This window comes from Rhamphochromis sp. 'chilingali' (assembly GCF_963969265.1).
Source record: "Rhamphochromis sp. 'chilingali' genome assembly, chromosome: 16".
Classification (NCBI taxonomy): Eukaryota; Metazoa; Chordata; class Actinopteri; order Cichliformes; family Cichlidae; genus Rhamphochromis; species Rhamphochromis sp. 'chilingali'.
Window position 1 is genome coordinate 35,891,118 of NC_137943.1, and position 13,440 is coordinate 35,904,557.

General features: G+C 42.2%; 2 protein-coding genes across 5 annotated transcripts in view; one reads left to right on the top strand and one right to left on the bottom strand.

The window, feature by feature from the left end:
• The window catches only part of LOC308412493 (uncharacterized protein), a 199,543-nt gene that overhangs the window by 148,164 nt on the left and 37,939 nt on the right, over positions 1-13,440 (top strand). The gene's annotated exons all lie outside the window — the stretch shown is intronic.
• On the bottom strand, positions 6,644-10,229 carry LOC308412499 (neoverrucotoxin subunit beta-like). The gene is made up of 9 exons (XM_080906909.1): positions 10,216-10,229; positions 9,883-10,056; positions 9,593-9,794; positions 9,321-9,461; positions 9,124-9,233; positions 8,809-8,896; positions 7,753-7,804; positions 7,558-7,604; positions 6,644-7,393 (listed from the first exon to the last, which is right to left on the bottom strand). The coding sequence occupies exons 2-9, from the start codon at positions 9,943-9,945 to the stop codon at positions 6,840-6,842; spliced, it is 1,257 nt and encodes a 418-aa protein (XP_080763035.1). The 5' UTR covers positions 9,946-10,056; positions 10,216-10,229; the 3' UTR covers positions 6,644-6,839.

The following is a 13,440-nucleotide window of genomic DNA, read 5'->3' on the forward strand; positions in this document are numbered from 1 at the left end:
CTGATATTCTGTCTCCTGTTCCACAGTGAGAGATCAGGAACTCTGGTGGTTTTCCAGGATATTGTCGATACCAGAAGAAGTAATCAGTTCCAGCAGCAGCTTTGGAGTATTTATAGGACAGAGCAACAGCGCTGGCTTCTAAAGTAAATTCTTTTTCTTTGGTTGGAGTGAGTTCTTCACATCTGATAACTGAAGAAAAAGGAATATCTGCTATTAATCAGTTACACAAAATTTACAGTAATCATTGAATTGAACATAGTTTCCTGTGTAGGTGAGCAGACCTGTGAGAGTGAGAAGAATCAGAGGAAACACACAGTGATGTAATGACAGCATGTTGAGGAACATAAAGTTTGTTTTGTGTTGAACTCTGTTGAATGTGGAGGTTTTTCTCTCTTCTATAGTTCAGTAACAGCTCAGCTCCTCCCTGAATCTCTGCTCCTCCTCTCTGCTCTGTGTTTGCTGTGTTGCTCAAAGACAGTAATTAGTTCAGGACATGATTTAGTTACATAAAGGTAATAAATAAGTGTGTAATTAATAAATATTGTAAGTAAATTTATTCTAAAATGTTTTGGCTTTGAAATCTGATCAGAGGAAGACGTGTGTCACAAATGGTCTCTGTTGTGTTATGCACTGAGCAACAGTAGCGTTTGGCCATGACCCTGTCTTTGGCGTATCTTCTCCGGTAATGTTGTGAACAAATGTTTCAGCAGGAATAAAAGAGGAAGCTCATGTACATGCTCGTGCCTTGGGAAACTTTCATCTTTGTGAGCATTAATATGTTCAGATAGAACGTGGATATGTCTTTGACACCACCTTTTAGCTCATGTAATGTAATGTGCATGTTTTTAAAGTAGGTTAATTATTAAGTCTGGCATTGACGTGTGTATTAGCGAGGAATTTATTTTTCATACAAAAGAAAAAAGCCTTGAGAAGGAAAAGGTTTATAAAGAGCTTCAGTAAAATGAAGAAAAACAAGACTTGCTCCATTTATCAGCTTCAGCTTCCTGCTTCTCATAAAGCACTTTTCTACTTGAGCACTCAGAGTGCTTCATACAACAGCCTCGTTCACCCTTTCACACACATTTATACTCAGAGCAATTTCAGGTTAATCAAAGCCTCCCGTAAACATCTGTTTTCTAGTTGTAATCTGCTGAATGAATCATCTGCAAGAGATAAAATCATCTGTTAAAATATTCTTAATATTCTGTGAGCAAACAAAACGGAGAAAGATGAGTGTTTGGTTTGAAACAGGAATGTTCCCACGGCTGTGTTTCTTCCAGCTCTGCTGCTCTGCTGCTGCATGACAGGCTTCACCTGAGCTGAACACTGTGATTACAATACTCAGGAGGAGACTCGTGACGTTATTGTAGCTGCTGAAGTTCGCTGTCACAGCTGTGGCTCATTCTCTCAGAGTCTACAGAGGTTTAACAGTGTGTGGCTCCCTCTAGTGGATGTTGTGGAGTATTCTGTTGTCTTTGCTCCAAAGGTTTTTGTACAGAGTTTTGCTGTTTCCTGTCACTGTGGGCTGCAGAGCACAGTAGTACACAGCAGAGTCTGTCACTGCAGCAGAGGAGATCTGAAGGTTCAGACCGTTTCTGTCATCGACCATTCTGACAGAAAGTTTGGAATTTGTTGTGTTTTGTGTTCCCAAGTTAAAGGTCAGGAACTCTGGTGGTTTTCCAGGATATTGTCGATACCAGTAGAACTGATCACTTCCAGTTGCTTGTCTGGAGTATCTGTAGGACAGAGTAGCTGTGCTGCCTTCCAAACTGGACTCTTCAGCTTTGCTGGCAGTGAGTTGTTGACAGCTGACACCTAAAGAAACAGAAATCTGTAAATATTTTACAAAGAAATCGTGAATAATAATTAAAATATTAGGATGAAGTTTTTTCACATGTACCTGTTAGAATCATGATGATTAACAGAGAAGTTTCATAACAGCCCAACAACAACATGTTGGACTGAATCTTCTGTGTTGAATGTGGAGGTTTCTCTGTCTCGTCTGCTCTTCAGTCGCAGCTCAGCTCCTCCCTGAATCTGTGTCTCCTCTGGTTTTTATTTCCTGATCAAATCTTGTCACAATGAGACTTTTCTGTGTTCTAACACTCACCTATGCAGTGAGAGAAAAGTACAAACAGGTAAAGGAACATGTTTCAGGTGCTGAAGTCACACAGCAGATGAACAAAGTTCAGCAGAATGAAAAGACTAAGCAGCCTCTCTGCTGCACAGCCTTCTCCTCAACATCAGGCTGGCTGTAGTTCTGCAGGAAGAGACCATCTCATTGGCTGAGTTCAGCATCAGTGGGTGGAGCCAGACAGAAACCTGTTTAGGGTCTTTATGAACAGCGAAACATCTGCTGGTGTTAAAAGAAACTAAAGAGGTGCAGTTACAAGTACAAGTACATCCAGACAGTGACTTTTACGGCTGGCTTCACCACATCAGTGTCTGCACAAGTTTCCCGTTCAGACTGTAAAGTTTGGGGAGGAGAGGATTCCCTGGAATCATCAGTGACAGTGAATTCACTGATAACTACACAATTATTTGACAGCAGGGAAAAAAGCATATCTGAACCTGTCTTTATGTTCGGCTGTGATAGTTGTAGCAGTCAGACAGTGAGTGAGAGAGACAATCTGCTGTGTACTTAGAAGCCATTCTTTCTGCTTCTGTTCTGATTCTGAGTTAATTTGGGTTGAACCCAGGACTGTATCGGCGTTGGCTGAATAGCAGTGGTGTTCACCTTGTGGTGTCAGAACACACAGGACGCACAAATAAGGTTATTCCGTCTTTACTGTGATTCTGTAGCTTAACAGCGCAGCACAGCAGCACAGTAATGCAACCGCAGGCTTACAGAGGATGTACAAGAACTCGTAGGTGGGGGGGGGGGGGGGTTAGCTGTTAGCTAACAAGAGCAGAACATATACAAAATACTGAATATAACAAACATTTAAGTCATGAATTAAGATTCATGAGCTTTCTTCCAGTCTGACCAGAACTACAAATGGAAATTCCGATATGAAGATCTCCATGCACTACTCAGAAAACCTTACAGTCCATGACATTAATTGCCAATACACCCAACAACACAAAACAGCCAATCAACCAAAGCGGTTGCCCCATGATCGTAAGGTCAGGGGTTCGAATCCCCTGAACGGCTACCCTGAGGTACCCCTGAGCAAGGTACCATCCCCACACAGTGCTCCCCGGGCGCTGCACTGGTGTCTGCCCACTGCTTCACTGAGTGAGTTTCCCCACGGGGATCAATACAAAGTGTGCATTATTATTATTGTGTACAACATTAGCAGCATGAACTAGCCACACAGTTGAACAGGCCAATACACATTGCACTTCTACATCCACTAAATGCCTAAAAGACTAAAGCTGTCCTTTCCAGGCAGGGCTCCACGTCCACTCAGTTCTTTAGCAACGCGCACGACTCACACTGTGTGTCGACATCCCCCGCTGAGTCAGTCCGCTCAAACTCTGATCCCTGGAACATGTGTTCAATAGTGCACCTGTGCCCTCTCGCCACAAGGGGGCTCCCACACACAGTTGACAGCCTTTCCAACACAGAGGACAGATTCTGTAAAATATCGGCTGCACATGATCTTGGGTGTGATTATTGTAGGGTCTACCTCACAATATAAAGCACCTTGAGGGGACTGTTGTTGAGATTTGGTGCGATTAATAATGTTTGAACTTTTAAGGTTGTTCAACATTCGTAGTTCTGTTTTGCATTTTGGAACATTTAGTTGTTTATTATAATGCAGTCTTAAGGCTTTACATTACATATTTTGACTTTGTGTATCTGTGTTGGTGGGCAGGTTGGACTCAAATATATGATTTGTAAAGTTCATTGGAGGCGTATAGTGCTCCAGGGAGTCCAGGGAGGAAAGGAGTCCACACAACACTCTCTCAACTCAGGGTTTGTCTTACCACACACCTGGGAAGATCAAAACCAGAAGTCTACACAGAAGAAACACACAGCAAGTATCTTGAAGCATCAGAAGCAGCACAAACACTGAGCAGGAGGAGCCAGGGCTTCACTAACTCTAATCCAACAGTCCAGTGAAGAATGACAGCCAGCTCAATTCTGCATTTGAGATCATCGGAGACACGTGGGTCAGGTCAGAGGCAGCAAGCTGAGACGAGGCCCACTCAGGAACACAAACAACAACAAAGGAACACAAACAACAACAAAGGAACACAGACAGAGGAGAGAGAGAAAACTAAAGTCCAGAGACAGACAGCAAACAAACCGAGAAATCAGCCGGAGACGACAGAGACCATCACATTTGGCTTTTAATTCAATGTAGGTTTAATAAGTTTTTAGATTGAGTTGAATCATTTCAGTTTAGTTTGCAATGTTTAAGAATATTTATTTTTAACTGTCATTGTCTGTTTTAGTTTTAGTCTTTATTAATTATTATTGCCTGGATGGCAAACGTCACATAAAGCCTCATAAAGCCTCATAAAGCCTCATCCAAAACTTCTGGATGGATGCAAACTGCATTTCGTTGGCCTGTACCTGTGCATGTGCAATGACAATAAAGTTGAATTCTATTCTATTCTATTCTATTCTATTCTATTCTATAAAGCCTCATAAAGCACATTTTGAACGTTTTGATCAAATTCACAAATATTGAAACTACGGGGATTTCCACCGTTAATCTTTCTTTTTTCCAAGTTCACAAAATAATTTCAGGTCTAGTTTTTATTTTTGTTTTAGTTAACCAAAAGGCTTTTCACATGCAGATTATATTAGTTCACTATAATAACCGTGATATATACACAGTAAAGGTGTTCCTCAAAAATGCACTGTAAGTGTAAGAAGTGGACACGAGTGATGACGAGCAGGTCCAGATGCTTCTAAACACGGAAAGAAAGAAAGGAACATTTTGGCTTCATCTCAGGAGAAAGTAGCGCTGACTGAACTGGTTGTTGCTACTGCAGTGGTCTGAATGCTCCCATCTGTTAATCTACAGCAAAAATCATGACATTTCAAACGTGATCCAAATAAATTAGTTAATCCTGTGAAATTACACTGTCAGAGTGAAGGGCTGCATTAAAATAGGTGACTCTGAAAAATATTTGTAACACAAAGTATTTGCAGTAATGTTGTTCACCTGGTTCAGAGTTTAATTTGTTCCCTTTCCGATCGTGTCCTCTCGTGTCAGCTCCCCTAGTTAAAGGTTCTGACGTCCTGACGGTTGCTGGTCTAGTTTTACCTTCTGTCTCATTGCTTCTGATGATCCTCACCTGCGTCTTGTTACACTCTTGTTTCTCCTGATGCCTCTGACCCTCGGGTGTTTAAATAGTGCTGTTTATTCCTCAGTGTCTGTGTCAGTCTATGTTGACCTACCATCATGTGTTCCCTGGTTGACTGGAGATTAGTTTTCTGGAGTTCGTCTGTTGCTGCCTTCTTAGTCAGCAGTCTTATTGCACCGGTCACCCAGGTCACCACCATCACCGCTGCCACCCAGCATTCAAGCTGTGACGCTGGTGCCCAGCTTGTAAGAGCTCCTGTTATTCGGCATTCCAGACAGTTCCATGAATGAACCAGCTTCATCATTGGTGTGGTTGTGGTGGGAGGATGAGGAGCCATGCTCCCTCTTCCAGGAGGAAGAGTGTTCTTGTCACCGGTTCTCCCCGTGGTTCAGTCCAGATGAAGCCAGTGAATGTTGTGCCTGTTTACCCAGACTAGCTCAGTTAGGCACAACGAGAGCAGGCAAACCCTGAGAGTTTCCTGACCCCAGGCAACCAGCGCAGTGTCCGCAGCCTATCAATAAACACTGTTCCAGGTTTATGTAGACGACTTAGCTGCTGCTCCTCTCATTCAGTATTATTAAAGTGAAATTCTGTAGTCTGCATTTCATGTTGTGCAGCCTCATTTAACTACAGTTGGTGCTACAAGTTGTTGTATAAACTTCCTGAGATTAAAACCACTCGTGGCTCTGATCATGTTAATGACTATTACATATCTGGACTTCATATGATTGCTGGGTTTCTCTCTGCGTGTATTATTGTAGGGTCGACCTTACAATATAAAGCACCTTGAGGCGGCTGTTGTTGTGATTTGGTGCTGTGTAAATAAAGTTGAATTCAATTTAAACATCATGATGAATTTCTCATCTAAAGCTCTCATTGAAAGTCTCCAGGTGAGGAAAAACGTGGTTGTTGTATCAGTGACTTTAAAATACTCGAAGCAGAAGAAACACACTTCACACAAAGCACATCAGTAAAGAAAACTGAAGATCAATATATATTTAGTCTCTATCACACAAAGAACATTGTTCAAGCAGGAATTTCTCTTTCTGATCAGCAGTGCAAAATATTTTCTCAGCCCCATGTCAGAAGAGCTTTGGTGCAGAGGTCAGCACCGTCACCTCACAGCAACAAAGTCCCGAGTCCAGCTTCACCTTCATGTGTGGAGTTTGTATGTTCTCAGCTTGTTTGTTTGGATTCTCTCTGGGTGCTCCAGCTTCCTCTCACAGTCCAAAGACATGCAGTTAGTGGAATGAAGTTAATGTCAGCCCTGTCTCAGATTGGTGACCTGTCCAGCTTGGACCCTGGCTCACACTCTACGGTTGCTGGAAGCTTCAATCTTCAACGGATTGAAATTAAGAAGGAATCATTTAGAGGAGTTTAAAACATTAAATCATTGAATCCATGAATCTGAAAGTGTTTTTGAGTGCAAGATGCAGACTGAAAGGTCTATTTAGCAGTGCTTCTCAGAGTTTTATACTGAACTAAGCACAGACTGACTGAAGAATTATGAAACCAAGCTTCAAATCCAGGATAGAGGTTGTTTGCTGTGCCGGCAGGACGGTCCACATACACTGCTACTCTGTTGGAGGAGAGCAGTGCACATGGACCGGCTTCATTATTCTCACTGAAGAATTATGAGACCAGACTCCAAATCCAGGATACAGAGGTTCAGTGAATGTGGTGTTGAAGGTGTGGAGGTGGATCAGAGAGTCCAAGAAGATATTGTAGAAGGACAGCGTGCCGGCAGGATGGTCCACATACACTGCTACTCTGTTGGAGACAACGTCTTTGGGGATGAAGGTTTCTGTGTTATTGTGCAAGACAGAGTAAGAGTAAGAGCAGTCCAGGCTCCAGGACTGACTGTTCAGTCCAAACAAGCAGTCATCACTGTGTCCTCTCCGTTTGATTCCTTTGTAGCTCACTGCTATAGAAACATATCCACTCCACTCAACCTCCCAGTAACAAGGACCAGTCAGCCCGTCTGTGCACAGCAGCTGAGGGCGGTCAAATCTCTCTGGATGATCAGGATATGGCTGCTGTGCATTCAAACGCATCACCTCTCTGTTGCTGTCAGACAGCTGGATCCATTTGTATACTGTGTTTGGGTCGATTGTGAGTTGATAGGAATCTGATAGAGAGAACAAATAAATCCAGCTGCAGTTATTGATCGATCATCTATTCGTTGATCGGCTCTTTGATGGTGACTCCTGATATCAGAGATATGAATGAGCGACACAGTAGTTTAAAGACGGTTGGATTTGTTTCCAAGAATCATCATAAAATCAAACGTACACTTCTTCAGATCCGAGCTCACCCGTCGGACGCCATCAGGCTCCACCCTGCAGGGAGAGGAGGGGTCAAACCAGCACAGTCGTTGGCAACATGCTAACATGGACATCATCACTCATACTGTCACAGAGGGAAGACTTCATGTAGCTCTTACATCTGCATAAAACAAACAGGCTGAGTGAAGGGATCTGTTCATACCTGTTTAGAGACTCCTTTCCTGCAGACCACTGCTTCACTTCTTCAGGTGCATCTTGAATCAGAATTGCTCTTTTAAAATCAAATATTACAATTTTCACAACACCTACATGTTTTGTTTTTTTTGAATGAAACGGAACAAAAGTAGGAAGTCAAAGTGTTTTTTCCTCATATATCAGTTGAGTGGAAGCAGTAAAGCCACCAAGAGACTTTGATGTGGTGACATTCGTCCTCTGCTTGTCATGGTCATTTTTAGTCTACATAAACTACTGAAGAAGATTGATGGATTCAACGCATCCATCAGAATATAAATATGTGTGCATGTTAGATAGAAAGCTCTTATATAGAAAAGGTGAATGAGGCACGTTGTGTTGAGTTAAATAAGAACCAGTCCATTTACCGTTTATTCGATCTAAGCAGCTTTGGAAGACGGCGACTGGACCTCGTTAAGCTTTTTGAAGAGGTTTCTCCTTTGGTGTTTAAACTCTAGTGGGAGTTGTCCACTTAAGAGGATCATTGGCACACTATTGATCATGTGCCTCATCACAAGATCCAAGTTATAAAAAAAGGTGTGGGTCATTATCAGCAGAGCTTTTGGATGAAACTATGGTGAAACCTTGCCTCACTCTATCATGTGACCCATTGAGACGCAAGATGTGAGTAGGGGTTGAGGTGCCTGGGAAGACTCAACATAACTGGAGCACGGATGGTACAGTTGTTGACAGCTGGTGTGTCGATCAGGTGAACTTCACAAACACAATGAAACACTGTGAGCCATGCACCGGCTTCCTCAGAGCCTGGACCTCAATATTGAAGCCCTGTGGGATCATGGAGGACTCTCATATGGACTGATGCCACACAGAACTGTCCACTGGGAACTTAATGTTGTGGGATACTTCTCTGTTTTGTTCATCATCATCATCATCATTGCTCTTTAGTTCCATCAGTCGCTCATCGATGTGAATAAACCAGACTGAACATTTCATGCAGTCTCGTGTGTCCTGTCATCCCAAAACAACACAATATCTTAAAGTCACATCAAAAACCTGTAACACTAACTTTGAAACACGTAGAAGCGCTTTGTCAGAGTGTCTCTCTCTTTGGTTGGCATCTGCTCAGATGGGAATTCTTCAAAGCTTTGCATGACCTGTTGGTTAGACTGCACTTAACATGATTCCACACACAGATAGATAGATAGATAGATAGATAGATAGATAGATAGATAGATAGATAGATAGATAGATAGATAGATAGATAGATAGATAGATAGATAGATAGATAGATAGATAGATAGATAGATAGATAGATAGATAGATAGATAGCCTCTTGTCGTATGTATTTGTGTATTCCATATATTCCACTTGCCAAACTTACCGTTCTGAATATTTCCTCAATGTCATCTCTAAGGCAGTGCTTTTTGACAGCCTCACAGATGTGTTGGATGAAGGCAGAACCGTATGTTTCATGAGTGTATGAACCTGTGTCTGCAAGCAAACAGAACCAGATCATATCTGTAGTTAGGCGGTGTTTGATTGTTCTAAATGTTACTTATTGGAGGGTGGTGCACTTACAAGTGGTGCTGGAATGAAAAATGATGAAATCCTTTTCATTGTGTGTCCGAGGACCTTTGACAGAGTTCACTGACAGAGATTCGATGTCGTCTGTGGGCACAAATTGTGTCCTATCAAGTAAATCCACCGATTCCTCCCCCACTGAAACAAACACACAGACTTACTGAAACGTGTCGATCTTTTACCTTTTCAAATGAACAAATATTAACAGTAAATTCATTGAAGATTCATTCATGCTGTTTGTTGGGTGTGTGAGGACAGATGAGAATCACCTCCTCTGCAGGCGTGAATAATGACGATCTTTGGTTTGTCCTTCAGTGCAGGACAGTTCTTTGAGTTTAAGTGCTGAAAGATTTGGTCAATTTCAAACTCCTCAGTTCCCGTGCCTCCATAACACACCAAAGTCACAAACACGCTGTCTGTGAGGGCCAGTTTTGGGTGTTCAGAAAATTCTTTCAGAGGTTTATCGATCATCTGTGAGAAGAAATCCGTCACTGGATCATTTAACCAGTTTGTAAAACTGGGTGCAAGTGAAGAAACCTTTTCTGCTTTTAAAAGTTACCTTTGCAGTGATGTCCCCACATCTCACTACCTCATATCCAAGAGTTTGAAGTAGACTTTGCATGACTTTCTCATCTTTCGCAGCTCTACATTTGTATAAACTTGTATTAAACGTTTCAATGTTGATCAGCAGGGCGATGCGATTTGACTGTGATTGTTGAGTCACTGGGTAAATCTGAGAGACCAAACAGAAACTCTTCAGATTATTTTAACACAAGCTGATTTTTTTATGCAGTCATTTGCAGTAATTATTATTATTATTGGTTTGGAAGTTACTACAAGAGGCTAAGATCAAACAATCAACATATCTCATATGAATCATACAGTAACATACTTTTTTACCCTGACTGTCTGTCCACGTCTCCATCTCTGACCTAGAAAGAAATCAGAGGACATGTTGAGCTGGAGGGACAGAATGTGTCACATCACATCAGCTCTTGGGATTTTCACTGTGCATCACATCATCTCTGCTTCTTGTGGATTATTCAGGACTGATTTTTAAAAATATTAATGAGAAAATGTATTGCTGATACTGATTAATAGATAATAAGACTTGAGCCTAATAAACCTGAAGACTATTGAATGTAGACACACGGGATCCTAATCAGGCATCAAAGTGAGATTTGGCAGGTGGGGAAACTCTAAGCCCAGGTGCAGTGGGGCAGCGTGGGCGACTTGGAAATGAGACCCTGTACTGGAAGCTCCACTCAGGTTTTCTTTGTATCCAGGTTGTGATCAGCTGAAGCTGCTCTTTGTGGATTTAGCCGACCGAATTCAGATGTTACATATTTCCAGCTTCCAGCCACTACGAAAACCCAAAAAACCTAGAATTTGGTGAATTAACTCAAACAGCACCTCACAGTTAAACAATCTCTGATTAAATGTATGCAAACAGCTCAGCTACTCTTCACCAGTCCAAGTTTACCCCTCTCAGCTTTACCACAGTACTGCAAACTTAACACTTTCACTGACATAAAATCTGAATAATGTCATTTCTGTCCCAAGATGTTTCACAATAAGAAAACAAAATAATCATGTTCCTCTCATGTCTTCTTTCTTTGCAACATCCTCCATCTCTGATGTGACAGATGAAAGAAAAACCTTCTTCAACGTAAAACAGAAACAACATCTGCTGCTGCTGCTAAGACAAATGAGAAATGAAGAATCAGAGACTTGCAGCAGAGATGCTGAGTCCTGGTTGTCCTCTGATTAAAGAGCTCAGACTGCTCAGAAAAGAAGGACTCAACTGTACCTGCACTGGAAACACCTGCTGACTGACTGACTGACTGACTGGATGCTCTTTTATACTGAGCTGGAATCTAGTTAGAATTGTTCTTCTTCATGATAACGTGAAGGCTGAGTTCTTTGGACCAAACTGGTTTTGCTTTGGCTGTTTGGGAGGTTTCCAGTTTCCTGAAAAGAAACTCACCGAACTGGTTTCACAATATGCCAGAACAAACACAGGAATGAGGCTCGCTTTCCTTTACACAGGTGATACGTTTGCTTCTTCACTGATTAACTCATGGACATGTTTAGAGATAATTCAGGAACTACTTGATGTAATGTTCCTCCACGAATCTCCACCTTATCATGGTGGAGGGATATGGTGCCAAATGATACCAGGAGCTCTGTTTTCAATGGTAATTTGCCCCTGGTAGGGTCCCTATATGCACACTGGTCCTGAGAGAGGGGTAAGACTAAGAATGAATCAGAAGACATCCATGCTGCATTGACCAGTGGACCATGTCTGGGTACGTGGGATGGGGTTTCTGAGGCTCTAAGCTGGACCAGGCCCAGGGGAGGGGCTCCACAGAGAGTGTGGGTTAGGTGGCAGCCAAAGTTGGAGGCCCTGGCAATAACCAGGGTGGATACATCTGTTTCCCCCAGCTTGATGCCTTTATGTTGGGATTTTTGCTGGTGGACAGGAGAGTTGCATCCCTGGAACGGGTTCTGGCTGTTTGCACTTTTGCACCAAACCTGGGCTTGTGTTTGGTTGTTGGATGGAAGCTTTGTGCTTTTGACAGTGTAGCTAACATTAGTTGGAAGGAACACTGAAATACTGGAAGAGGTCACAGTTTCAGGCTGTTTGTGTCCTGCTTCACTGTCTTCATGGGACTGCCAGGGTCAAAGTTTGAACTAATAGATCGTTTTCTTTTTGACTCCCAGCAGAAGAATGAGGCCGCTCAGCAATGCTGTGTCAAACCTGGCCTGCAGGTAAATGTTGCATTAGGACAGATAATAAGTGTAGATCAGATGATTTCCTGAAGAAGCAGCGTCAGGGGAAAACCCTTCATTAAAAATCCAAAACTTCCTCATGATCAGTGTGTTAGACTCGGGACATAAACCAGACCAAGAGTTAGCTTTCAAGCAGCACCAGTTTGAGCCGCCAAATTTCAACTAACACAAATGTTTGTTTGTCAAAAGATTATGAATTTAAAAGAAAGAAGACCAACTGTTAATTTCTGCTGCTTGTATCAAGCTCAGGAGCTAAAAATGCAGGACCTGGTTCTGCTCGCAGGCTCCGGGTCATCTCTGATTTCCTCCATCAGGTTCATTGACCATGTACCAGTCACATTATATTGACCACATCTAACTGAGCTGTGTGAATGCCTTAAATATTCTTGTACAAAACAATAAGGTGAGAAAATCTCGTCCCCACTGTTCCAGCATGTCTTTAGTTCAAATCTCACAGGTTGTCACATTCACAGCTTCTCCTGTTTTTCTTCTCTTTACTATTTCCTCATGTTTCTGATGCTTCCCCGTCTACCTAATCCTCTTCATTTCTAGTGCTTTCCTTGTCCCCACTTCCTGATAAATTGGATGTTTACTCTGTGCTTGTTTTGCCTTGTTGGTTTCACACATATACAGTAATGCTGTCAGGTTTCCTCCATGTGTTTTCTTCTTGGTTTACAGCAGCTATGTCGAGTCTGTCTTTGCTGGTTCATCAGATTTAAAGTTTGCTATTGTGTAATCCTGCGTCCAAAGTCATACTTTTGTCTTTTATAATCTCTGTAAAATTATAAAATCTAAAGAGGATGTGATGTTGAAATGTTGCTGCAGTTCCTGTGAAAGAAAATATGTGAACTCATGAACTCTGCTGACTGGAAACTCTCCCTGCTGCTGCAGAAATGTGTGAGCAGTCCTCAGTGTTTAGATCAGAGGGAGCCTGGTGGTGGAGCAGGACTGCTGAAGAACTCAGTGGAAGGACCCACAGACTCTGGTCCTGATGAAATGTGTGGGGTGGAGGAGGGCTGCATCCATCTGACACTGAGAGGGGAAACACTTAAACATGAGAGCAGGACAATGATGAAGGAGAGCATCATCATCTGATGTGATGAGTTCAAAGAGAATAAATGGAACAAGCATGAGATGGTCTTCCTGGTTGGACTTTTAGTTTCATGTGAGAGATTTTACCTTAAAGAGATAAACCTCTGTTACTCTGTTTATTTTGCTTCTGCTGCATTTCTGCATGTCCTCATCCACTAAATATAAAATAGTGTAAATGAGCAGCTTTTGATGTTTGACAGTTTTTATTGTGTCTGAACGATCCTGCAGTTGG